At 40.6% G+C, this 26005-nt stretch overlaps 1 protein-coding gene across 2 annotated transcripts; it reads left to right on the forward strand.

The window, feature by feature from the left end:
• The first annotated feature begins 929 nt into the window (after positions 1-929).
• On the forward strand, positions 930-25690 carry PIP4P2 (phosphatidylinositol-4,5-bisphosphate 4-phosphatase 2). Of its 2 annotated transcripts, none has more exons than XM_082046245.1 (7): positions 930-1391; positions 7232-7456; positions 8729-8835; positions 10445-10568; positions 16273-16325; positions 22925-23015; positions 24126-25690. In XM_082046245.1, the coding sequence occupies exons 1-7, from the start codon at positions 1344-1346 to the stop codon at positions 24267-24269; spliced, it is 792 nt and encodes a 263-aa protein (XP_081902371.1). In that variant the 5' UTR covers positions 930-1343; the 3' UTR covers positions 24270-25690. The 2 variants fall into 2 exon arrangements, with proteins under 2 accessions (XP_081902371.1, XP_081902372.1); XM_082046246.1 differs by having other exon boundaries at positions 934-1391; positions 7308-7456.
• Positions 25691-26005: the final 315 nt, after the last annotated feature.

The raw sequence follows: 26005 nt of genomic DNA on the forward strand, positions 1-26005 counted from the left end.
CTAGATTCAAATTTTTTTTGGTGAAAAACAGCTCTCACAGAAAATTTTCACCATGATGCTAGAAATACTATTTTATTTTATAAAATGTATTATTAAAGAAGAAATATGACCAGCTTATGAACTCTCAGGCCATGATTTCATCTTTATCCAGTTGTTATGAAAATATCTGCACATATTCCACATAACACATTTCAAGAACTGTGACGGTTCTGGGTAACCATGCTGTGGGGATGCTGGGTGGCACCTGGCAGTCATGTCTGCTCCTGCACAAAGTAACTGCTTATCTTCCAGTATCAACGCAGCCTGGCAACCTCTGACCTACAGACAGTGGATGGACACAACACAAGGGTGACAAACATTTGTCTTATCTCAATATAGGCTGAAAAATTCACCGGGGAAGGCTGTTTTCCCTCTTTGCCGGAGACTTGCAGGTGGTGCCCGAATGGGCTGTCTAGCAGAAGGAAATTAAATCCTTATGTCCTCAGAGAGCTCAGTGACACCAGGGGAGGGACTTCTCGGTTGAGCAGCAGATTTGAAAACGTGTAGATTTATCTCCTCACGTTCAGAGCGCCCTTGAAGGTTACCACCATTTTCACACCTCAGTGGGTATTGCCTGAGTCGAGTTCCTCACCACCAATCTGCATCCTCAGCCCCTTGGCAGCAGTTAAATCAACTACAGCACTTCATCTTTGTAACTGCAGCGTTTCAGAAAAATAAAATTAAAAAATAAAACCCACTCTTTTTATTTTTAATATTGAAAAGAAGCATGTTGTTTCTCCTCTGCGCACCTTCCTGCTGAACCCGCCCTCGATTTACCGCTCCGTGCCACGACCACCGCCGACGGGCAGAGAGTCCCTCCCGCTCGGGGCTCGCCAGGCACGGCGGGGCGCAGGGAGCCCGCACGTCCTGCCGGGGCAGCGAGGGGCGGGCCGGGCCGCGCCTCCCCGCTGCGGACCCTCCCCCGGCGGCGCTGCGGCTGGCGGCAGGCCGCAGGGCGGCTCTTCGGCCCGGGAGGCGCCGGCACAGCCGGCCCGGCCCGCAGCGGCGGCAGCACACCCCCGCCTGCTCCGCCGGAGGAAGCCCGGCCCTCCCCGCTCATTAGCCCGTGACGGGGAGATGGAGGGAAGCAGGTCCGGTTAGCCCAGCCCCCGCCCCTCCTCCCCGCCCCGGTCCCATTCATTCCCAGCCCCTTCCTCTGCGCTCCTTCCCCGGCGCTGCCGGTCCGGCCGCCTCCCCGCCCCACGCCTCGAGCCCGGCAGCGGGAAGGGCCCTTCGCGCCGCAGCCATGGCCGCCGAGGGGGTGGACGAGCGCTCCCCGCTGCTCTCCGCGCCCGGCTCCGGCAATGTCACCCCGACCGCGCCGCCCTATTTGCCGGACAGCAGCCCCCGAGGTAAGGCCGCCGCCGACCCCCCTGCTGCCCGGTGCCGCCGAGCCGCCGCCCCCGGATCTGTCCCGGGCAGGGGGGCGGCGGGGCGGGGCGGACAGGCCCGTAGGGGCTCGGGGTGGGGGGGCCAGGCCCCTGCGGCCGCGGGGGGGACGCGGCGCCTCCGCCCGGTGACGGCGGCGCGGGGGCTCCCCCGCCTTTGTCGGTGGGGGCGGCGGTGCTGGGGGTGACTGCGGGGCCGGGCTGGAAGCCGCCGGCGCGGGGGAGTCCTCGCCCAGCCCCGGTGTGGGGAGGACGAACAGGGGAACAACAGGTAACGCCGGGTCGAGTAGGCCGTGCGCTGTGCTCCGGGGTGAGCTCCTTAAGAGAGGGGAAAAAAAAAGTAATTGTTTGCAGTGGCAGAACAAGTCCGAACCGGTCGGCTTATTATAACTCACTGCATGTTGGAGCTTGCAAGATAATTGTTGGACTTCGGTTTCCCTATTAATTAGGAGCAGGATTAAGTAAAAGATCCTTAACTACGAGCAGCCGAACTCGGCGCAGGGAGCAGCTGCAGGGTGGAGGCGAAACGCAGGCGCGAAATGAAGTCTGCAGGTCCCCGTTCCGTCTCCAGTGACCATCGATGTGCGTTACCCCAGGGAAGCCAGCTGATCAGCAGTCAGTTTTCAGTAGGCAAGGAGCTCTGTGCAGCGTCGTTGTTGAAGTCCAAAACCACTAGGATGTCCTTGCAAACACGTTTCAAGGCCATAGCTGGTTTTGGCTTTATTTTTAAAGCAAGTCAGACGCTGTAGTTACAGATCCGGAATTGTTGCTTAACAATACGGTTTTAACTTTGTCTGACAGACTTGGAAAATCGTCTTGTTGTTCAATACCGAATATTTAGTAAGGAGGTGAAAAAAATTAACTTGGAAAATATAAATCAGGAGGTTTACAAAATATATTAATAGCTTCTTTTTTTTGCTAGTTAAATGTTATGGAGCAGAAAGCAAGCCGGGGGTAGAAAGCTGAAGAAATCAAGGCTAAGATTAGAGTAAGTTTTACTAGCAGTAGCCTTTAAAACATAACAGTCCTGATCTCACAGGCTCCAGTGTGTTGGCTCCTTCTTAAGGATTTTAATGTAATTGTATAGTTCTTTTACATATATATGTAATTAGAATGCTATGAGTGAATGTGTCTCTGTTTTGAATATTTAAGCCCATGGAAAGTCAGCCCTCTTTGCCTTTATCAAAATGTATTTCAGTTATTGCTGTAGCTGGTGTTGACTGTTGACTTTCATTTGAGTTGCACGAAGGAATATTGACCTGAAAAACAGCAACTGGTTCTTTTTCAGTCAAATTGTGTAGGATTGGCATAATCCCTTAAGTTTCGTATCTTTAAAAAAATTCAGAAATCCTTAGTTTAAATTCTGTCATTTGATGTTTTTAATTCTTAGTAGTCCTTATCCTGTACCTATTACTTTTGTGTATGTTTCAATCTGGTTTTGAAAAGGTCTTTGTAGATTTAAAAAGTAATGAAAATGCATCAGATCAGTGGCTCTTTCTTGAACCTAGGGTGAAACTCATGATCTGGGAAGGAGCTCGCCCCCTCATGCTCACTTCAGTTGGTGGCTGTGTCCTGCTGCCCCTCCAGACAACCTCTGTGACTCGCTTTCACTCGCTCTGCGCCGCTGGCAGGGTGTGATGCTTGAGATAAGAGGCTTGTTCCCAAATATGAGGAGGAACCATAGAGCTCTCTTAAATGTCAGACATCTCTTTGCAAGTTGAGGATCTTGTTTGATTGGTCCGCGAGCAAGCAAGCATACTAGGTAGCACTTGAAAACGGCTCTACAAAACTTACAAAAAGATACCTGCCGAACAAAATTTTGCAGAGCTGTCACATAAAGCAGGTAGCTCTAGTTTCCTTGCTCTGTCAGTTATCCTTAATGAAAGGATCTATGCAAGCTAAACCTCCTTTTTAGCTAACAGCCAGTCTTTGTCTCTCTCTCTAGCGCAAGTCTAGTTGTAGAGGGAAGAAGCGTTCTCGTGGGCAGATAGGGTTTGCTTCCAACCCCCTTTCTGCAGAGCTTCCTTGCTTAACGTCACTTGACTGGTGTGGAGCTGCAGGGGAAGGAGGAAGAAGCCCTTTGCCCTCCAAACTACCAGCTGAATGTACATTAATAGATTTATCCCTGTAATTATCTATTGTGACCAATATGTCATTCTGAGCTTTAAATTAAGAGAGGCTGTGATTTGAAAGTAGGCTCCTCTTCCCTCGTTGGGCTGCAGCGGAGACCCAGTTGACCCCTCTCCATGTGAGCTGCTGGGTGGTTGGATTCTGGTAATGGCTCAGTGTCTGTTCCTAATCATGGAAGCAAGAAAAATTCTAGATGTGGAGTAGGGCACAGCGTTTAAGAAACTTCTCACATAGACAAAGGGAGGGACCATCAGCTGTGCTCCCTGTAGTAGGGTAGTTATTCAGCGCTTTTTTTCTCTTTTTGTGAGGGGATCAGAGGGTTGTTCAGGCTTTCACAGTTCTTAACTACCTGTCTCTGGCATAGATCACTAACATTTTTTCCTCACCCACCCCCTCCTAGGTCAGGATTAAGAACCTTTGATTCATAAATGTTTGGTTATTTAACAAATAACCAAAACAACCTTATTTCTGTTTGACCTAGGTAAGCTGCAGGTGGTTCCTTGTGGTTTTTGTCCTTCCAAATACCAGGGAAGGAATTTCTAAGGTTGAATATGTGGTATCTTCTGCAGCATCTCTATCCTTTGAGGGTAAGAAGGGAATCATAGGTTAGTCAGACATACTGCATGGCAGGGCACTCTGCTAATCTTTCTGAGCTAATTACTCTTGGACTTTTTCCTTAAAGAAAAACTGATAACACAGCTGTAAACTTGTATGTCAGCAGCAGGAAATTCAATATTATCATTAATTGTGTCTTGAAACTCTTGGTGTGTACCTGACACTTGCCCACCATCCAGTCACATGCAACATGATGGACCTTTATGGGCTGTTTTTAGATGTTAGCCTGAAATTCAAGGCGTCAAAAAAACCCAAACCAAACCAAAATACATATGTTAATGTGCTTTGTAATCCTTTTATTAAGGGGTAATGAACTGTGAACTCTGAGACAATGCCTTTATTTTCCTTTTCATATCCCCTTCCCCCCCCTGCCCCCAGTATACTTTTCTTTAAACTTAATTTTTGGTGGGTTTGCTGGTTTGTGTTTTGGAGATCCTCCAAATGCACTTTAAGTATGAAGGTTGTGGTGCCAAGATACCTCCGGCTTTCTGCTTCATAGCAAATGTTATTTGCTGCAGCACCACTCTGAAAAGCAGCCATTATTCTCTTGCTATCTGAAATTTGCTGAGCCAGCAGAACAGGAACAGAGAAGCTGCTTACCTGGAAGCCAAGCAGCTCCAGTGTGAGCCTTGAGAGGTGGCTGGCGGTGTCTGTAGGTGCTCACACACCTCATTTAACCAACTTTACAAATCTTAAGAGTTGCTTCTTGCAAGTAGGGTATAGGATATTATAAATGTCTAGAGGGGGCATAGTTGTCAGTTCTTAAAATATTCCAGGATTGTGGAAAGCTGAAAGGCTGAGGGGGCTGTGTGTCTTTTTTTTCTGTTTTATTTTCTAATACCCTTCAATATACTTTTTGCCTTTCCTTAGTACAGCTGCCCGGTGTCTAGCCGATAGAATTAAGAAGTTGCACTTTAAACGGAGAGGACAAAGCAAAGAAGTTCTGTAACATGATTTTTGCTTTTGAGAAAGGCAGCTTCAAAGCTGGGATTGAACTGCAGGAGTGTCTTGACAGAGAATTTGGTATGGGGTGTGCTGGACATGCGTTTTACTGTATGGCTGCCTCTTGTAGCCAGCCAGCGTGTCAGCTGCTTGCTGCAGGAGCAGTTCACAGCTGCTTACGGCCAAACGCCCCTTGCAGCAGCCTTGGCTTTGCCACTTGTAGCTCAGACACTGCTGTTCCCATCATCCAAATCTCAAACCCGGGTTCTGCAGTGATCAAGTAAGGCTTGAGATTGTTTCCAGTTGCCAAAATATGTGGATGTTGGAGCTTTGTTTTGTGTATGTTTTTCTTGTTTGTTAATTTCTTGTAATATCTCCTGTCTTGCTTGTGGCAGTCTTACACTGAAAATAGGGTGTCACAGGACTGCAAAAATATTGTTATCCTTAAACATTTTTTGACTGGATGCTGTATTTTCTCAGAATAAAGTTCCTCAGGAACAGAAAAATCAGAACAACACTCTTAAGTTACTTAACGTGTTTTAAGGATGTTGGTTTCTACAACCAGTATATCAGAGCTGAAGGTGTGAAGTTCAGTTGCTCAAGTAACAGAGCATCAGTTTGTATGTTGACTTCAGAACTGCATTGCTGCATATAAGTTAATTTTGTTTCTCATCTGAAATAATTAAAATGCGTGGATGTGATTCTGAGACGCTCCAGGTGTCCAACTTCCTTCCACTGCCTCTGTGAGTTAAAACCAAGTACAGGTCTGGCTCGTTTGTAGGCCAAATAGCAACAAGAGCGAGCACTGAACAGCAATGCTGCTTCTAAGGTTTATGATGATTTTTGGATCTGAAGGGCAGGCAGGGTTTCTTATATCCCTCCAGCTTATGACATTCACTTTAAAACAGAGTGAAGGAGTGATGAGTGCTTTCTTACAGGCTTAAATTTAATACTTGGGCCTGTCAGCCCTGACAGCAGTCTGTGATTTCCCTCCAGCAGACACTGCTCTGTTCAGCACTGTTTGCAAAGTGAAAGTAGGTTGATCTCTCATTGCTTCCTAGAAGATTTTGTTGGCTGCTTGGATGTAATTATGAAATCATTTACTGAAATCCAAGGCTAATAATTTCAAATTATTAGTATTAAAGAAAGTTAACTATGAACTGCTAAATATGCCTATTCCTTGTTTGCTTACCTGAAGAACCCTGAACTTCTTGATGAAATAAAAGCTGGTGCTACTACACACCAAGTAATTGTGGTAATAAGCTTGCAAGAGGTTGCTGTGTTGAATTGTTTTCATTCCATGGATTCTTCAACCAAGGAGGATCTTGAGTGTTTCCTCCCCAGTTTGTTTGCAGTGGGGTCAGAACTGGTGAAGCCTAAATCTGCTCTTCCACAGGGGTCCGAGGCTGCTGTATTGTGTTAGCGTGTCTTAAGTGACTTAAAAACATCCTTGTGCATCAGCGCTTTGGATCTTGGACAACAGAAATATTTGGAACCCTTAAAAGCAGAAGCTCTGGGTGTTCAGTTCATCTTTTTTCTTCAAGATAACATACATTTGCTGTTGCACTCGAAAAAGCAGCACAGTTTATGCCACTTCTCATTCAAGACTTGTTTCCTTCACAGAACTTTTCTGTATTTTTACCTGTAATATTTGATACTGTATAATAAAAGGGTGACTGTGTTTCAGTTTCTCCAGATGTTTGTAAATGCCAGTTATGGCTCTTTTGCCTGTGTCTTGTGTGTTGTGAGGGGGTTTTATTGTTGTTTGTTTGTTTTTGTTTCTCTTTTCTTCATAAATCAGTCTCTGGTGGCTACTAATCTTTAGTGGGTTTCGGCTTTGCTTGGGGGTTTTCCCCCTGCTTTTCTAAAGAATGTAACAAGTTGTTTTGAAAATAAAGTTGTATAGGTCAGCCTTTTCTGTGATCCACTTTTCTGGAGTTATGTGTGGTGTGTTTGTATTGTTGGTATGCTTTATGTACAGCTATGGTTGATGTTTAGGTACACAGAAGCTGTGCGGAAGGGGGAAAAAAACTTAGATTTGTCTTATGTTTATACTAATCAGTAACTTTTTTTTTTCTTATTTTCTTTTGTTCTGTTTTTTTTCCTGTATTCCTTAGATAGAGGCTACATTTGCTGATAGTGTTTTAGGATCCTCTGTTTGGTTTTCAACTGAGATTTCGTGGTCTCTTGCAGCAGAGCTCCCTCCTCCGTACACGGCCATCGCCAGTCCCGACGCCAGCGGCGTTCCCGTCATCAACTGCCGCGTGTGCCAGTCGCTCATCAATTTGGATGGCAAGCTACACCAACACGTCGTTAAGTGCACAGTCTGCAATGAAGCTACGGTAAAATGGATTTTTAGCCTCTTCTTTTTGTGGGGGGAGGTTGAAGTATGTTGTTGGTAGAATTCATGTCCTCACGCAGGAAGGGTGAGTCCCTCCTGCTGTCCCTGCCCAGGACCTGCCAGCGCAGCTGGCTGCTGGTGTGGCTGTTTCCTTCTGAGACAGAGGACAAAAGGCAAATATGTTGTTGAAGTAATTATTCTTCTGTAAAGAAGGGTGAAGCTGTTGTGATGAAAAGAAATGAAGAATTGAATTGTTAAAGAATGGAAGAAACAAAATAACTAAATCACACCTCTCCCTGGATGTGTGCTTTCCTCGTGCAGTACTGTTCAGTCAATTTGTTAGCTTGCTAGCAAACCACAGCAATTTTGAAATGCAGAAATTGTAGGTTATGTTCCAGTGATCACAGACATTTTTACTCCTTCTCCCCTTTTCTTAATTCAAATCTTCAGCTTTTGGCCTCCTGCTTCTGTTTTTTTCCTTCCCGCCAATTTCAGTTTTGGGATCTGATACTGCAGCACTGCACAGCTGCTGGGGCATTTACATGAAAAACACTGGACTGGATTTATTTTATGTATTTTATGGAAAGGATTTTTAAGTTATTTCCAGAAAACAAGAAGCCTTAAATCTGTAGCAAAACTTTTTTTTTTTCCCTCTCTCCAGGTAAAAGAGAGAGTAGAGGACTTGCCATTAATACTCACTTTCCCTGCCAATGTATAATGTTTCAGGCCAAACAAAGTATCTTATAGCTTTTGAGACTTATGATTTGCTATATGGAAGGGACCCAGAAACTTGACTCCCAGATTGGAAAAAGAGAATTTCAGTGCAGTTTAAAATAAGACTACAGTTCAGCATATTCTCTTGGTGACTGAGAGACAGACTGAAGTCCATTCACTGTTCAGTACCAGGTATGGAGGCTTTCTTGATGTTCTGAGTGTTTTTTAAAAAATATGCCACTACTTAAGCATATATTTTAAAAAATAACTATGCTGAAGTCTTGCATTCTTCATTGCTGAAAATTTTTGGTTTTTCCATTAGTTTGCAGAATCTCATTTTGTTCTAGTGAGGAAATCTGCACTTCCTTCTCTGAGCAAAGAGAGAAAGCTTCCAATGTTGTCTTGACTCTCAAGTTTCCTCTGTAAGAGGAACTTCAGTTCTCTGTTAGCAAGAACTTATCACTGGAGTTGTTCCGCTTTGTCATACTGTTGAGGAAAAATATGAATTGCTATGACTTCTGATGTGTGTTCTCTGGTGTATTTTTTTTTCCTTGTTTAGCCAATCAAAAACCCTCCTGCAGGGAAGAAGTATGTTAGATGTCAATGTAATTGTCTCCTTATCTGTAAGGACACATCTCGGAAAATAGGATGTCCAAGACCAAACTGGTAAGAATAAAAAACTGTAAGCGCCTTGAGACAGTTTTCATTAAAGTAACGGTGCTCTTTGTGTTGAGTATGTAAAACTAAAAGAGATTCAAGCCTGAGCCTCTGTACATGGACAGCATTACTGAATTACTGCAGAGACAGGTTGTGATAGTGTCTATTTTTAATTTATTTTTTTTAAGGTTAACTTCAGAAAAGGAAAAAAAATTGTATTTAGTGGTAGTCTCACATGTGTGCTTCCCATTTTGTCTACATTATAAGGAAAAAAATGGTATAAAGACCACAGAGAATAAAATAAATTGTTTCTGGGATTGAACATTCCTAATTTCTTGCAAACTTAATTATTGTAAACACACGGGTTGCTCACTTTGCCTGGTTCAGAGTGGGGACTTCAGAATGGAACAGGAGAGGGAGCAGTAGGGTGGCGTCAGTCCTGATCTCCCTTCTTTGGCCCACTGAGGGTTCAATCTCTGCTCAGCATTCAACTTTAGTTTACACATTTGTTATAACAGGAATAAGCACGATTGCTGTAGTGAGCATTGTTACTGTTTGGCCTAGGGTGTTGAAGATCGCACTGTGGTAGGAGTAACTTGATTGTAGGTGGTGCAGTTCTAACAGGAGAAGCTGAGATAAAGGCTAGATCTGCAGCTACTTGAATGGAAGCTCTACCATACCAAGTGCCCAGGTCACCAGTCTGTTGGCTATTCTGGTTTTGAAACATAGTTTGAGACTTCAGTGGGAGGGATTTTTTTCGTTGTTTAACTAATCGAGTGTTTGGGAAAACTTCAAAACATTCAAAAATTTTTCTCAGAGTGAAAAAACTTTGAAGGAGAATGTTGTGAATATGCCCTAAATGGAAGGCTCCGGATTGAAGGGAAGGCATCCAGAATACAATTGTGGTCAGACACGGGGAGAGATGCAGTGCAATTTAAATAATACTTCATTTTAACCTTCACTTTTTTCATGTCAGGAAGTCTGATCCTCATTCTTCTTTGGGTTGATTAATTTGGGTACTGTCATTTCGGACAGACAAACTGTATAATTAAACTGGAAACACATTGAATATAAAAGCACATACTTTTCCTGTGAATTGATAGCATTTAGTCAACCTGGGGTGTTTTTGTTCTTTAATGCACTCCATTTGAATGGAATTTTTACTGTACAAATGTGGACAGGCTGCTCCTATTGACATGGTTGTCAGTAGTGTGGGAAGGAGGAGTATCTGACTTGGGAGGATGAACTAGGTTATGGAAGAGTCCTTACTTTTTCTACAAGTTGCACATGGGTATGTACATTCCAGTTCATGGGCTTGCTCAGTCTGAGTATTAAGATTTTGTTTTCCTGAGAAGTGTTTCTGCGGTATGATGGCAAGTCTTTGATCTCTACAGGGTTCTGGCTTGCATAGCTGATCTTACAGTGAAAGAGAATGTTTGCAGAACTGAAAAGGAAAATGCTTTGGAGAGAGACCAAAACTGGGTCCATCATCTGTTTAAAAAGCAGATCGTAGTTTAAAAGTGTAAGATATTCAGTCGTAACTGAGCTAATTGCTTGAAGGCATCGTCCTTCCCTTTTGCTAGCTTAATTACATGTACATCTAATGTTCTTAACACAGTAGACGCATCATTACTCTTGGTCCAGTAATGCTGATCCCAGAAGAGCAGCCAGCTCAGCCTGCCTTGCCAGTTCAACCTGATGGAACTAGAGTGGTATGTGGGCACTGTGGAAATACGTTCCTTGTAAGTAAAGCACCAGATTCTCCTTCTCACCTCACTGTGTTATCACTCAAGCTATTTGTTGTAAGCACTTTTAAGAGGTTATTGTCTCACTCTATGGCATCATTGAGAAACTAAAGCTGCTTCTGTGCTTGTACCACTATGGACGTATGGTCTGTATTTGGTTATCTTTACATGCATTTCAAGGAAACTTTTAACCATCTTTCTGTGCATGCATGGATAAAACCCGTAGTCAGTCTTACTGCTTAGTGATGCGAGAGCAAACGGTGCAGGAAAAGGCAGGTAGGCTTCCTGGTTCTGCTGAGACTCGCAGTGATGGTTGTGTTCTGCTGTGGCTAAGAGAGCAGCTCTGCTGCTACTGTATAGACCCCTGAAATCTGTTTGTTACAGCACTTGTTGTTAGCATTTCTGTCAGCTGTTACAGAACTGGAAATTCTGGTTTAGATGTGAGGCTGACAGTTGATCACATTTTTGAAGTATAAGAATACTCTTCTTCAGTTGAACTGTTTGCAGCCTTTTACATGGATAAAGGGCTGCCCTACACAAATTTTGATTTGGGAACAGTCTCTGCAGTACACGAGTAGGTTAGTTTTAGCTTCATCATCTAGCCCTGCTAGAAAGTTTGTCATGTTTGTGAGTTATGGGAAATGACTGAGACAAGTGGTACAGCTGAAGGACCTGCAGAGTCACCGGAGTGGTGGGATGTCCCTGAAATAAAGGATCATAAGATACAAAAAGGCCAGAGAATACTCAAGTGCATTTTCTGAAAGGAAAAAGGCAGCTTAGGGGATGGCACTGAATGTGAGCTTGTATCAGCAGTGAGAGAAGTGTGTGCTTGTGATGGGCTCTATAATGGAATGGACTTGTGCCTTCAAATCTTTACTTCAGGTTTATGGATCAGTGAGGCGTGCAATAATGGTTTAACTACTATAGTAGATGATGAATACAGGGAACAGGAGATGGCTCTTAACCCCCCCCCCTTTTTTTTTTTTTAAAGGAAAACTAGTGATTTGACTGAATTTACAAGTAATGTACTATCTGAGAAACCATTAGAGAGATGCTTGAGAAATGCTCTATCTACTAATTCTGCCTATGTATTAAAAATATATAAATATTCCTATTATATATATATATAAATATTCCTATTATAGACCTTGCAAAAGAACAGTAATCTACAACTGGAGATATCTGGAGTGGGTATTCTGTTTGCTTTTTATTTAAATGCAAGTCTATATGTGACCTTAACTAGTAAGAACATCATATGCAATACAGAATAATGTTGCTAACAGGAAACTACTGATCTATGAAAGAAAAAGGCTGTCTCAAGTACATACTCTAAACCAGGAATCTTTTAGTAAAAGTTGCCTTTTCATTTAGCTTTTTGGTTGTTTTTTTTTTGTTGTGTTGTTTTTCGTTTTTTTTTTTTTTTTTTTTTTTTTCAAATATAGTAGCGTGTTACAAACTGTTAAGTACCTGCAGGAACACTGCAGTTTGATACAGAGTCATAATTTAATTTTGTAATGCAATTACGGTTTTTAGCACACTTTAAAACTGCACAGGCAAAAGCACCGCTGTGAAAGAGTTACAGTATTAAGTTTTAATGTGGTCTCTTAACACAAAAGACCATCTCTACTGTGATTTTTGGATTGGGATTTTTTTCGGGGGGGAGAGTCAGTGTTATGAAGTAAAATTATAATTGCTAAATGATTGGCCTATTTTTGATGGCTTTCGTAAGTATGGGGGTTTTATTTATCCCTTATTTACCTTTTGTAAGTGCAGCCCAAATTAATTTTGTAGTTTACACTATGAACTTTTTAGGTGAACATAAGGGGAAAACAAACAAACAAAACCATAAAGACTGTTTTTTCCTTTAACTACCAGATTATGCCTAGAAAGGCTGAGTTTTCTAATTTGGAATTTGCATGTGATTTCAGAGCTGATGGTGCTCTTAGGGAACTGCATCATTTTGAACTTTGTAGTCTGATCTGCCAGTAAGACCAATTTACCACTTCACAGTACATTGAAAAGAAACCTTCAAAATCACTAGAAATTTGAAGCTTGTATTCTGCTGAGTTATCAAGAAACAAACCTTTTTTTTCTCACATTATACAGTTAAGGAGAATCAGGAAAGTTTTTGAGGTTTGAGAGTGAGCAGAGAAGCGAAAAAGTAGAAGAGCTTTAGCCAGCCTGGAAACTCAGCTTCTGTGATGGTGGTTTTTTATGAGTCTTTTGATATCTCCACACTGTAAAGCAAATATGGAACGCTAGATGCATCTCTCAGCAACTCAGTAAGGTATCTCCTTTACTTTACTTGGCAGTTAAAAAATAAATAAAATAGACAAGCAAAACTAGAATCCCTGCGGTGAAAAAGCTGAATTGTCAGTTGCTTGTTCTGTCTTCTTTTAAGAGTATTAACTTGTTCACCACCTTTCTAAGATTATTTTTTTCTCTTTTCCCATATAAAAGCATAAGTATGGGCTGTGCTTTCCCTGCCTCTACACGTGGGGAGTGTTGTTTATAAATTATTAAAAGTGTGCTCCATGCTATGGAGTGCCTTCAAGTTACTGTGTCTCAGCTGGGAGGATGACTGAGCACTCAGGTGATACTGCAGCTGAACTATCACTAGTTATTCACATTTTGTTCATCAGATTATTTTTTTCCCTCGGGTAACTGGATAGGAGTCTTTTCTGTGTTAAGGTTTCTGGCAGATTTGCAGTTCAGACAAGTGGAAGAAGTGGTAGAAAATAAAAGGAGGGCAGGATGAGAGTTCAACTGTCTTGCTGAATCGCAGTCTGACCTGGTTTGGGCTTTTTGAGAGCTGGGCTGTGGCTGAGCCCAGTTCGTTTCTGCCAGCAGTGAGTCATTCCCTGCCACCCCTCTCCCAGGGGTCTCTGGGAGGAATTGTGGCTGTCAGTGGCAGGCAGGGGAGGGGTGTCCCTGTCCCCCCTGCCATCCTCCTGCAGTCAGAGACCCTTGAGGACACACAGCCAGGACCTGGCTGTGTGAGTACCAGCTGTGGGCTGAGTGCTGCGGTTTGTCAGTTGTGCTCTGTCAACTCTGTTTTTTTTAAAGCTAATCAAATACGAGCAATATTTCTTCTAAAATAACTGAATAGAAAACCCTTTAAATTCTTTAGAAAACTAGTAAATGCTGAAGTATTTTTTTGCTTTCCCAAAGGATCTAGGGGAAGCAGAGGGGAAGCTTTTTTTGGCAGAAGTGCAGCTGTATGTACAGAGGTGTATGTATATGTGTCTTATTTGTTTGTTTGGGGTGTTTTGTTTGTTTGATTTTTTTTGTGTGTTTTTGTGTTTTTGTTTGTTTTGTTTTTTCCTCTGTCTTGTCTTGAATGCATTGAGAACTATTGTAGGCTTAAGAAGAAAGCTTGACATATTTTTCTAGCAATTCCCTTGGTGCATGTCTGGTTTTGTCCACAGTTGAAACATTTAAGAGCTCTCTGAAATACTCATCTGTCTTTCAGTACATGTAACCAGGGATCTGGCTACTGTTTATTGTATTGTTTCAATGGGAAAAACACAGTTTGTGTTGTCAACAGAGTGCTAAATTTCATGTAATCGTAACCTCAAGTTTTCTTAACAAGAAGAACCAACATTAGGTTACTTAAAAGCACTCTGAAGTATGAGTAAGAATACCAGCTTAAAACATTATTTAAACTACTCATTGAACCCATCAGAACTCCAAGAATTAGAATGTGGGTGAAAATAACCTCTCCCTACTGTGCTAATGTGATCTGAATTCTTGTAGTTTGAAGGTCTTGTTGCTTTTTTTTTTTTGCAATTATTTCCAATGTGTGCAGAAGGCATCATAACAGTGTTCCTCTTATTTCCAGGTAACTCTCAATGAAAACAGAACTTTTTTTCCATCAAAATTTGGAGCTCAGATGGGTTTGAATTTTATCCATCAATAATTACAGCTAATAATTGGAAGTCTTTCAATAAAACCCTAGAAAGATCATTAATGAGTAACTCCAGAAATCAGGTTGCCTGCCCTGGAATAAAACTAGTGTACAGGAGTGAAGTTGAATTACAAATACATAAAATATAAGTCCAGGATTTAGATTTGCTTCTGTTTCTGGAGTTGCAGTTTATAAAGCTGAAAAGACAGCTCTGAAGAAGCCTGTGTACATCCCTGGTGCTGACAACTGCACCTTAGCCCACTTTTGCTGTGTAGAATTAAGTGAAACTGAGTGGTTTTTGTCAGAGATGCAGGCAAATAGCTAACTTGTTCTCTGGTAGGAATGTGGAAGTAGCATTAATGCTCCTAAAGCCCATTGTTCAGGTGGGGAGTGCCAACAGAGGCTTTCACTTTATTAAGGGATAAAATACAACTCTGCTAAATCAGTTTAACCAAGTCTTTGTAAACAAATACATTTAAAGAACAACTATGTAACTGGTAGTGTATTATAACTGGACACTTCAGAACCAGGCAAACAACGGTGGATTTCTTCTTAGTGGGGAATTAGCCTCTTTAGAAGTAAATAAAAATGAAGAAGACTTTTTGAGAGGCAGGAAAATGCACTCTAAATACTACAGATCAGAACCTTGCTCACAGCAAAACCTGCCTGTACTGGCAAGGCATTACTAGCCACATCCTCCTTCTTTGCACATAAGATCATAAATTCATTCATGACATTTAAATGGTGCTGTGCTGTATGTAGGTTCTGCCTTCCCTGCAAGGATGGGCTCTGATTTTGATCGGTGTTTGTAGCAGTTAGAACAACACTACTGGATTCAGTAGGCTTCTGATTTCTCACAGAGATAAGGGAGATCCAAGCGGAGGCATTGGTGCTCTGTGGTGTAGCTTCTTCTGCGATAGCAATTTGCATGGTGACTTTTGCATAAATTAAGAGGCAAGGGGAGAGGGGAATTAATTTAATGTGCTAACTACCTCCAGTTGGGAAAGGCAGCAGAGAAGAGCTGCAATTGCAGTAGAACTGCTTTCAGAGCAAAGAAAAATAGTCTTACCCTATAGTTGGAAAGTGCTTGTTTAATACTTGTATTATCACAGAGTCAAATCTAACAAAAACTGCTGGTTTTAAACAAGTGTACGACTGTGTAACCTCTGGGTCAGGTAGTTCAAGGTATTATCTTTACTGAGGCTGCTTCCCATACAGGTTTTAGTCAGTGCATGGAAGGTTGTGACCGTAGCATCTATGGGTTTATATACTGCCTTTTTAAAATGTCATAAAAGTAGTTGATAATGTTCTCTATTGATATAAAACCTACATTTTATAAAGTAGATGTCTTTATTTTTTAACCTTTCTGTGAACACTTAACTCTGTTTTCATGAGCGATAGAAGGGTTGGGAAAAGATGGGAAAATGTATCTATCTGTAATTGTGCCAAGGAAAACACATTTATTTTGATTCAGGGTATGTTCATAGTTATGGAAGTAAGAGAAAAAAACTTTATTAATGTTGCCATGTTGCCCGCACTCTGCCTGTGGATGAAACCACATTACGTCAAGCAAATCTAGTAATACTAAGGCAAGGCATGGGAAACTTTCACATGGAAATCCCAATCCTGTGTTGCCACTGACAAAAGGGCATCCCATTTACGGAAGAAAGCAAGAAACAAGTCAAAGAAAGCCTGAGAAGCAAAATGTTTTCACAGTGACATTTAGCATGGTACAACACAACAAACATTTTCTCATGCCAGTTTTTCAACCTTTTTATTTTTTTCTTTTTACAGTGGATGGAGCTGAGGTTTAACACACTAGCAAAGTGCCCACACTGCAAAAAAATGTAAGTTCTCTGAAAGCAAGGGAAATTTATTTTGAGATAAGTTGCCAGTGTTTCTGCCATGAAAGTCTTTGGAGTAAAACATGTCTACCATGCTGATTATTTTGCTGTGCTCATCTGAATTTCAAGGCTAAAGAGCATGTTACGTGCACCTGAATTCTCCATTTTTCATGCACAAATCAGTAGCTTTGACAAATCAACATGCATTTATTAAAATGCTCTGTCTGAATTGCTAGAGGCAAAAATAAGCTGCTAACAATAGGCAGGAATGAGTTGCTAAAATTAAACTTACGTCCTTGAAATTTTACTACTTTTAATCAATGTTTAAATGTAGGATGTGAATTGCCTTATTGTCAAAGGAAGAAGTAATTTTGTCTTAGTTTGAAAGAGGTTATACTGATTTCATACACTCAACAACTGACTTGTTTAGCATCTTAAACAATAAACAAGGTAGTACATTGTTAATTACTGTGGAATAACTTGTCTACTTATTTGCTGTTACTTCAATAAGAAGGAGAAAAATTAGAATACAAGAGCTGTAAGACAGTTTCATGTTTTGGATTTTTTTTGGGACTTTTTTTTGAGTATTTGTTTGGCCTTTCTTATCTGAGGTTGGGATACTTAGTTTGAAGTGCTGTTAAAAGCTACGTAACTAACATACCTTAAATTTGTATGGAATCTCAACCACAAGGTGTGAAATAAGACTTACGGAAGTGTCTGAAGTAATATTTGTGTCTTACTGATTAATTTAAGTATTTTTCTTCTTTTGATAGTCAAGTGCTACTCCCAGTTAAAGGAGGAAATGTGTTTTTTTTGTTGGGAATGGAGAACCACAGGTGTGCTGCATGTTGTAGGAAAACTGGCAAGTCCTTTAGGAAGCAGAAGGCTTAGAATAAACGTACTGTAGATGTTGGCATGGCCTGGCCTTCAGCAGTGATTGAAATCTATTACTGGGGTATGTGATAGACAAGTCACTTCTAGTGATACGTTTAACCTCATGAGTGTAACCGATCAGGTGTGGACTAGTCTAGTGGATGTTCTAGTTTGCTCTGGTCTTGGTGACATGTTGCTTTGTAAGTTGTTGTTGTGATTTTGGTTTGGTTTGGTTTTTTAGTGACTGTAATTGCATTCAGTCTTCTCAGTCCTGGGGGGAGGGGTTGGTGTTATGTGGTTTGATTTGTTTTTAAACTAACCGCAATTATGTTTTATATTTTATCATGTCATGCTTGATAGCTGATCACAGCTTTTTTCTTTACTCTCCTTAGGTACAAAATTATTTGCTGTTTAACCTTAAAACACCAAAACAAAAAAACCCAAACCCAACAATAACAGCAACAACAAATAAAACACACTCTAAGCAACAGTCCAAAACTCATTAGCATGTGATCTTTTGGTCTGTCTTCTTTTGACCTATGTTGCTTGTATTTGAAAATACAGCCCAAGGATTCTTAGTATTTTTGTTTTCTAAAGTGCAAAGCATGCTATCTGTTTGTAATGAAACCAGAGCATCTCTGCAGTGCAATTTGTGAAAATTACAGCTTTTGTGGCAACTGAGTTGCAGAATACAAAACAAATTTTAAGAAACAGGCATTTTTGTCCTTGGGCTGAGGATGCAAACTATGGACTACTGTAATTTAGCTTTGAATTAGTTGCTTGGTGTCTTCCCACGTTTGGGATGCGATGGTCAGGAGTTTTGCACTTCCAGCAGCATAAACACTTCTAATGCATGGATTTAGGGCACAGCATGGGTGAGGCAGAGCTTTGAATCGTGATGATGGAATAAATAGCTGCAGTGACCTGCTGCGTTCTATCAGCCCTTTGTGTCGTCCCACCTGTAGCCAAATGGTCAGAGGCGAATGTGGGGTTCTTTATTTCAGCTAATTAATGCAAAACTTCTTTCATTAGTAGCTGACTAGTCACATGCAAAACTAGTCATTCCTTCTGTTGACTCAGTTGATGATTGTCACTGAAAAAAAGGATAGTGAGGCAAAAGGCACCTTGAATTGCTGCTACAGTAGGCTTTTCAAGAAGACAGCTGCTGAGACTTTTAGATTCTCAAATAATTGTCATTATTTTCTTTCGAAACATTTTTACAAGTGTGGTCAATCACTGCAAACGGCTTGTTTGTGATCACCAGTTTGGAGATGAGAATGCCTTGTAAAACTGCAGGGAAAGTTAGGAGTTATTACGCAAAAAGGTCAATAACAAAAAAATGTTCAGGGAAAATAAAGCGATTGTGCCTCAAAGTTCATAAACAAAGGAACCTTTCATATCTGGATATCGGGGGAAACAAGATCTTGGTTATCTTGTTTGTTTTCAATCCCGTCTACCTGCTACCATTGTGGTCACAAATTTATTATTTTGTGACATACTTTTTGTGTGTGTGTCTCATCTTCCCCTCCCACCCTAAGAGTAATTTTTAAAAAAAATAACTTGGGAAATATAGGAAATTAGTTGTGATGCAGAGAATAAAATCATTTATTTGGTAAATGACCAAATCTCTTTGGAAATGGGCTACAAACCTGGCCATGGCCGTATAGGTATAAGCTGTTTGCAGAAGCGCTGCTGAGGTTGTCCTGCCTAACACAGGCAGTTAGTTGCATGTTACCTACTGCATTGGGACAACAAACATAGCTAATGAGGAAATTGTTGCAATAAAGTTTTATTTAGGGCAAGCAAGCTGGTGAGGGATCTGGAGCACAAGTCTTGTGAGGAGCAGCTGAGGGAACTGGGGCTGTTTAGCCTGGAGAAAAGGAGGCTGAGGGGAGACCTTATCACTGTCTACAACTACCTGAAAGGAGGTTGTAGCATGGAGGGTGTTGGTCCCTTCTCCCAAGTAAAAAGTTACAGGACAAGAGGAAATGGCCTCAAGTTGTGCCAGGGGAGGTTTAGATTGGATATCAGGAACATTTTCTTCACAGAAAGGGTTGTCAGGCATTGGAACAGGTTGCCCAGGGAACCAGTGGAGTCACCATCCCTGGAGGTGTTTAAAAGGCGTTTAGACTTCTTAGGGACATGGTTTAGTGCCAGAGTTAGGTGATGGGTGGACTCTATGATCTTGAAGGTCTCTTCCAACCAAAATGATTCTATGATGCTATGATTTTATAGTGTAGAGGATGACACCAGGCAATGAGGGAGAAACTGTTTCTTTTACTGTTTCAGTGTTCTTTTGTGTTACAAAATACTAGATGTTTATCAGCCTGTTTCCCGAAAGAGTGAGCAGTTTAAGGAAGGCTTCTGGTATTTTTCTCATTTAATGAGGCAGTAGAAGCAGGAACTGTTTTTTGTCTGCTGCTCTCTTTCCCTAATTATTTATTAAAACATTTAGAACTTGAGGATCATGACTTCATTTACTAGAAAGGAAATTGAATGGTACAAGGTTTTACTTCAGAGTGCCAAATGTCTTTTTTTTTTTTTTTTTTTTTTCTTCAGAACCTACTTATTTTTAAGGCCTGGCATAATGATGAAGCCTAATGAATTTATAACATTTTTTCATACCATAAAGTCTGCAGGACCTTCAGGAAAGAGAGAGATGTTGGAACCCCAGCATTACTGTGGAGGTTCGATTCACCAGTGCATTTCACCTTCAAAATACTGGCATTTTGATCTTCCTCTTAAAAACTTCTCCAGAAGTGTGTCTGAAATTCTGGCAATAATTCCTATTATTTGGTACAGAAGAGATACTGAATTCTTTCTTGTGCTACTCCTATAATAGTCTATGTCCCTTGTGCTGGTTTTCTCTTCTTCTAATTACTACCTGATGCTAAATTGGCTTTGGTGTCTTTTATATCTGCTGCCGCTGCCCAAAGGTCTGGCAGGTGCTTTTGCTTCTTTAGCAGCAGCTCAGAAAGAAGGAATCGCTGCCTTTGGGATGTTGAGTTCACCCTCATCAGTCCCACAATGGAAACAGCTGCTTCTGTGATTTAAAAATGTTCTTTTGATCCCAGTTTTAATATTTCTGAATGTGCTTGTCGGAGTTGCTGCAGTTGGTAGCTTTTAGGGCAGGGTTTTAGCTTTCTTTATTCAAAGTTAATTCAGGTTTTTAATGTGCAGTTTGGGGTGAGTAGAGGGAAGCCTCACTATTTAGAGTGGCCCAGTGGCTAATATCATTGTTAGGAGGTGAAAAATAAATCAAGATTTATTTGGATTGCTAAATATTCTCAGGTCTGTTATGTGACCATTGAAACTTACTATATTTATTTCAACTTTGCTTTCTGTGGAAAGAAAAAGGCAGTTCAATTAAGACATTATTTATATTTCCCTTTTTGTGGTATATGAGGTGATGGTTTTTCCCCAGCCTTTCTGACTGAATAGAAGGGGACAGAGCCTGAGAGAAATATGTATGGAAAATACACATGCCACCTGCAATATTATGATTACAAAAACAAGATCATAAGTCAGACAGCTCTGACAGTGAAGGTCTCCTTCCCAAAATGAACTTTGTCTCTTTGTGAAATGCACAGTGCAGTAAATATCATGTGTGTTTTAGGTGTATTGAACGTGACATTTCTATCGGCTTATCTTAAGGTATCCAGCTCTGTAATTGAATTAACTTTCGGAGTACAGAGCCAGGAAATCCTGTAAATGAGGGAACCTAAGGGCAGTTTGGCAAGCTCAGTGCTCAGTAGTTCAGCTTTTGGAGACATCTCCTCCCTGTCCCCTTTTATAAAACTTCTGTTTGGTTTGGTGTGCGTTTGGCTGTTTTTTTCCACATGTATCTTTTTATCAGAGATATCACTCTTATAGAGTGGCTGTGGAAGTATTTAGGGTGGCTTTAGGGGGAGTTTGTGCGAGTGGCTGGTGTGAGAGGGTGGTAAGATACGATTATTTCCCCAACTGGGAATTCTCCCATGCTAATCATATCCCCCCAGTCCCTCAATCCCATCCCAAATGTGTATTCACCATACAGGCTTTTGATAAGAAGCAATTTCCTCAGGGAAGTTAATGATCAGGGCAGTTTGGGGACTTTCCTCTTCTGGAAATGTCTAACAGGTGGCTTTTGAGTGGTCGCTGTGTTCAACCCTTGCCTTGCAAGGTGAAGCTCAGAGTATGCATGTTAGCTTCAGGTCTGTGGCTTGTGTTTTTTTTTGTGGGAGAATTTTAGAAATTCCTTGTAACGAAGTAATATTGGAGTAAAGCTGCTTAAACCAATCTATTTGAAGGCTTTCTAAGATGAATGCTTAAAAAATTCTAGTCACATGCTAAGCATATGAGGCCTTACTATGTGGTTGATTAACTGCAGCCAGAAATTTAGTCAGTCATATGACAGATGTGCTACTTCAGTAGTTAAGCAGTGCTTTCTTCTGTTGCATATATTTGTCCTGAGTATGTTGAACTATCATGAGATGAAAATTATTTTCCCTTGCATTTTTGAAGAACTAGCAACCCAGTATTTCCAAGGGTGTGTTGATCTCCCAGGATGGGATGAAGTTGGCTAATGGCAGCAGGCTTCAGGATGCTTCCAAAATACCTCTACGATAGATGGTACATGTTTTATGAAGGCATCTCTGCCTCTCTAGTCCTTTCAATTGACCTGCATGTTCACTGTGTTTCAATGGAATTAAATCATGTTCCTGTCTTCATTAGTAGAGCTGTATGTGATTGCAAATGTGTGACTCAAGATGTATTTGCTAAACAACACTGAGCTTCTGGAATAATTTTTCTAACCTGTAGTAAATAATGTATGGCTTTATTTGCATTTTATATTGTATTTGACTGAAGCACTGTAATAGTTAGCTTAATGCAGCTGGTAGAAACAAAGCTGTCTGTCTTGGAGTTCCTAGTCTACGTGATAAGTGACAGAATTTCCATGAGGTTTATTTACCTTGGTTGTCAGCAGTGATTTGTGCAGCTCATGTAACTTGTGGTACAACTCTAAAAGAAAGTAAAAAGAACTTATCACATTTCTGAAGTTACTAAAGCTGACGTAAATGTGTCTAAAGAATTTCAATCTTTGGAAATGCTGAACACAAAAAATTTTTTGTGTTTTGTGATTAAAAGTTTATTTTTTATCTTCAAGAAACGGGGTAAGAGTTTATCCACTCAACAGTATTGAGCAAATTATTTCAGGAAATAGTTGGTGCAGGTTATTACTGGTAATGAGATTTTAGGGAAGGTAGATCTGATTTCCATTTACTTACATGCATTAAATGCATTATTAGATGTATCAAAGCTATGTATTGATGTATTGAAAGTCTAAAGAGTGTCTTACAACCTACACTGAAGTTGCAAAGCAAGCTTAGGTTTTGCAGTCCAAAGGTTATTTGAGATACTGATCTGGGTGCACTGTGGATATGGGAGGTAGACACGCTCAAACTGTAGGTGTGGCACCTCTCTCTTGGTTGTAAGCATCTAGATTTTTAGACACTGAATAAGCTTTACCAGTAGTTCCCCTTTAAATAAAATGTGGACTGTGTCTCTTACTGGTTTGTATAATTGTAGACTTTGCCTACAACTATATAAACTTAAGATGGTGTACGTGTATTGCCATTCTATTCCCCGCCCCACCCCGTTCAGACTGAACAGTTACTATTTATGGAGAGAGCTTTTTTGTTGTGGGGCTTTTTGTTTGTTAATTTAAAATACCATTTCTTTTCTAACAGTTCTTCTGTTGGAAGTGCACTGCCACGGAGACGCTGCTGTGCATATATTACAATTGGAATGATATGCATCTTCATTGGAGTTGGATTAACTGTGAGTGATATACTATGATATACTTGCAACTGTGTGCAGGGCTGTGCGTGTACAAAGGAGATTCCTGGGTCGACCAGTTCTTCTTTCACCAGCATTTGAGTAAAACCTCCTAAGTTTGTGTGGTTTTTGTAATCTCTATTAAAGCCATGGACTTTACCATCTAAGTTAGCCAGAAAAATGAAATGTTCTGAAACAAAAAAAAGTTCTTGCACTTTGCTCTTCCTCATGTTGACTTTGACTCTTCATCTCTGTAAAAACTTCAGTTTTATGAAAAAGGGTTTTCACTGTAGAATTTTGGAACATCTGGCTTTTGCTAGAGCTCTCAAAACTTCCAGGTTTCCAGAAATACATACTGCTGTATAGCCAGGAATGCGAGTTCCACTGCAGGGGGTGAATGGGATTCCAAAAGTTAGAAACATGTATACACACTTGTAATTTGTACAAGGTATAAGGAGTAAAACCCGGTAATAAGCTATTTACAAATTAAAAGGGACATGTAGTTTTCTGAGCAGCAGGGTAATAACCACCTGGCTTGCTTTGCTTTGAAGTATGTGGTAGTGGTTACTGGAGCCACCTTTCTACCCAGCAGTTTCAAAGAGCATGTATGAGGAAATACTTGCAGTTTAATTCATATGTGTGATTCTCATTACACCTCTAACTTGCATGATAACCAGAATAATTTTTTATGTGTGAGCTTGAATGAGTTATGAAGGATTTTCCAGTTTTCCTAATAAAATCAGTGACAGCCAGAAATAAAAACAGACTTTTTTTTTAAACAACCTTACCGAGTTTGAAAATTATGTTTCTGTTTTACCATGGGTGTGCCCAGAGGTTTTTGTAGCCTCCATCCTTGGAGCTTTTTGGAACCCAGCTGAGTTAAAACCCTGAGCAACCTGGTATGACCTTAGAGTTGACCCTGCTTTGATCAGGAAAGTAGCACTAGAGACCTCCTGATGTCCCTTCCCAGCTCAATTATCCTATGATTGTGTAAAATCAAACTAATAAAATATCTGACTAAAAGATGCCCAAACGCTTCTTTTTAATGTGATTTGCTCTTCCTTGAAAAGCAGATAGTTCTGTATGTTTGACGCTTTTGTTTTCTCCTTTTAGGTTGGTACACAGGATTTCGCCAGGCGATTTCATGCAACGTATGTTTCCTGGGCTATTGCTTATCTCTTAGGTTTAATCTGCCTCATTCGAGCCTGCTACTGGGGAGCCATTAAAGTCAGTTATCCGGAGCACAGTTTTGCATAGAGAAATTGTTAGATTATAGCAGATGAACATCTAGTAATTCTGGATATGACATCTTGGACACTTTTAAAACCTTTCCTGTAAGGATTCCATTCTGTTCAAAGTAGTTTTAAGACTGGGGGTCTCCAAGAACAAATGTTCATTGCACTACATAATATGCAAATAGTTTGTTTTGCTGCTAGATTCCCGAGCTCTGAATACTAAAGCTGTGTTTACATGTTCATAACTCTGTCTTTATAGGTGTTGAATTTTATTTCAACAGACAGTATTAAGTTTTACATTTCTTTTGTTATGTTAAAATCAGTCTGCCATTTTTGTAGATGATCAGTAAGAATTCAAAAGCAAGAGTGTTTATAAGTGTTTCTACAGTAGCTTCACATTTGTACTTAACATTTTAACTAAAATTATATTAAAGTGGCTTGCTTTAAAACCTAAGCAATAAGCATTTTGCTTGAACTGCTTACTGTATCTTTTGCCCAAGATCATAGTGACCTTATTCAGGAAACGACAGGTATGAGTGAACTTTAAGAGACTGACACTGTTGCTAGAGAGACATTTGTAAACACTGTACGCTTTGAGATTTTTCAGGTAGAGAGATGCTGTTTTGGTAGTCCAATTAAATTTCCATTTATCCAGGATTGGATTTCAGTTAGGATAAATGCTTTCTTCTCAAGGATCCTGGGACTTCGGTGTTTGGTTTGGTTTTGTTTTGTTTTTACTGGCAAATCACGACAGCCATGCTCGGATTATGGAACTTAACTCCGGTTATTCGTACAAGTTCCTTTACAGGGTCTAAGGGAAGTATTTCATATGACTTGTTTCGTAATACTTCAGTGTCACATAGGTGACAATAAGGTGGTGATGGGCTGCCTCCTACTTTCCTCTGATCGTGTCAGATTTTCCCTGTTCGGGAGAGCTGCGCACTGGTCACTGCAAAGGGAGACACTGTAAATTCACGTTAACTGCTGTAATAAGAAATGAGTAAACTATTACTGGGACCATTCCATTAAAATACATCTAGTCGATTTAGCACTGACTTGCCAAGAGAATACGGAAACAGAAAGCTTTTTCTAATGATGTATTCACAAAGGATTGAGGGACCAGTTCTTGCACTGCCCATATTCATAGTTTTAAACAAGTTTTTGCTAAATTCGGAAGGAATGTCCTGAGTAATTTAGATGACTGTAGTAATTTAGATAATGGGGTCAGATGGGTAAATTAATGTGGATGTTTCAGGGATACATGTAATTTAAATTATCTATGTTCCTGCTAGGACAAAATGATACTCAGATAAGGATTTTGGAGCACAATAAATGTAAATGATCAAACTGTAAATGATCTGTCTTTGTATGACGCTAAATGTATAAAAGCAGTAGCTCAGGATGACAATGTACCTTTTACAAATAAACTAATAAAGAAATAAAGATTATTATTCAAACTTAATATATATTGTTATTTATTTATAAATAAAAATACACAAATGGGAGAATTTCTAGTATGATACAGGAACAACAAAGGTATTATGCAGCGGAGGTAAGCTCTGTCTTTTTGCCAAATGGCAGCCTCAGGAATATAAGAGAGCAAGAACAAATTGCTGTTTTCTTGGTGTGTTGGCAAGAATGAGGAAGTGAATAAGGTATGAGACCACTGTTGGGATTGTGTGGTTTTAGTCAATGGCTAATTGAGGGAACACAGTAATATACTCTCTTCCTTTCCTAATGCTCTTTACATCCCTTCAC

The sequence above is a fragment of the Streptopelia decaocto genome, assembly GCF_964273445.1.
Source record: "Streptopelia decaocto genome assembly, chromosome: 2".
NCBI classification, from domain to species: domain Eukaryota; kingdom Metazoa; phylum Chordata; class Aves; order Columbiformes; family Columbidae; genus Streptopelia; species Streptopelia decaocto.

What these genes read in the sequence shown, in the direction of transcription:
- PIP4P2 (XM_082046245.1), top strand. Translation starts at nt 1,344, where the DNA reads ATGTCACCCCGACCGCGCCGCCCTATTTGCCGGACAGCAGCCCCCGAG. An exon ending in CAGTCTGCAATGAAGCTACG is followed by an intron (nt 7,457 to 8,728) that starts GTAAAATGGATT and finishes TTCCTTGTTTAG; the next exon opens with CCAATCAAAAACCCTCCTGC. An exon ending in TGCCCACACTGCAAAAAAAT is followed by an intron (nt 16,326 to 22,924) that starts GTAAGTTCTCTG and finishes CTTTTCTAACAG; the next exon opens with TTCTTCTGTTGGAAGTGCAC.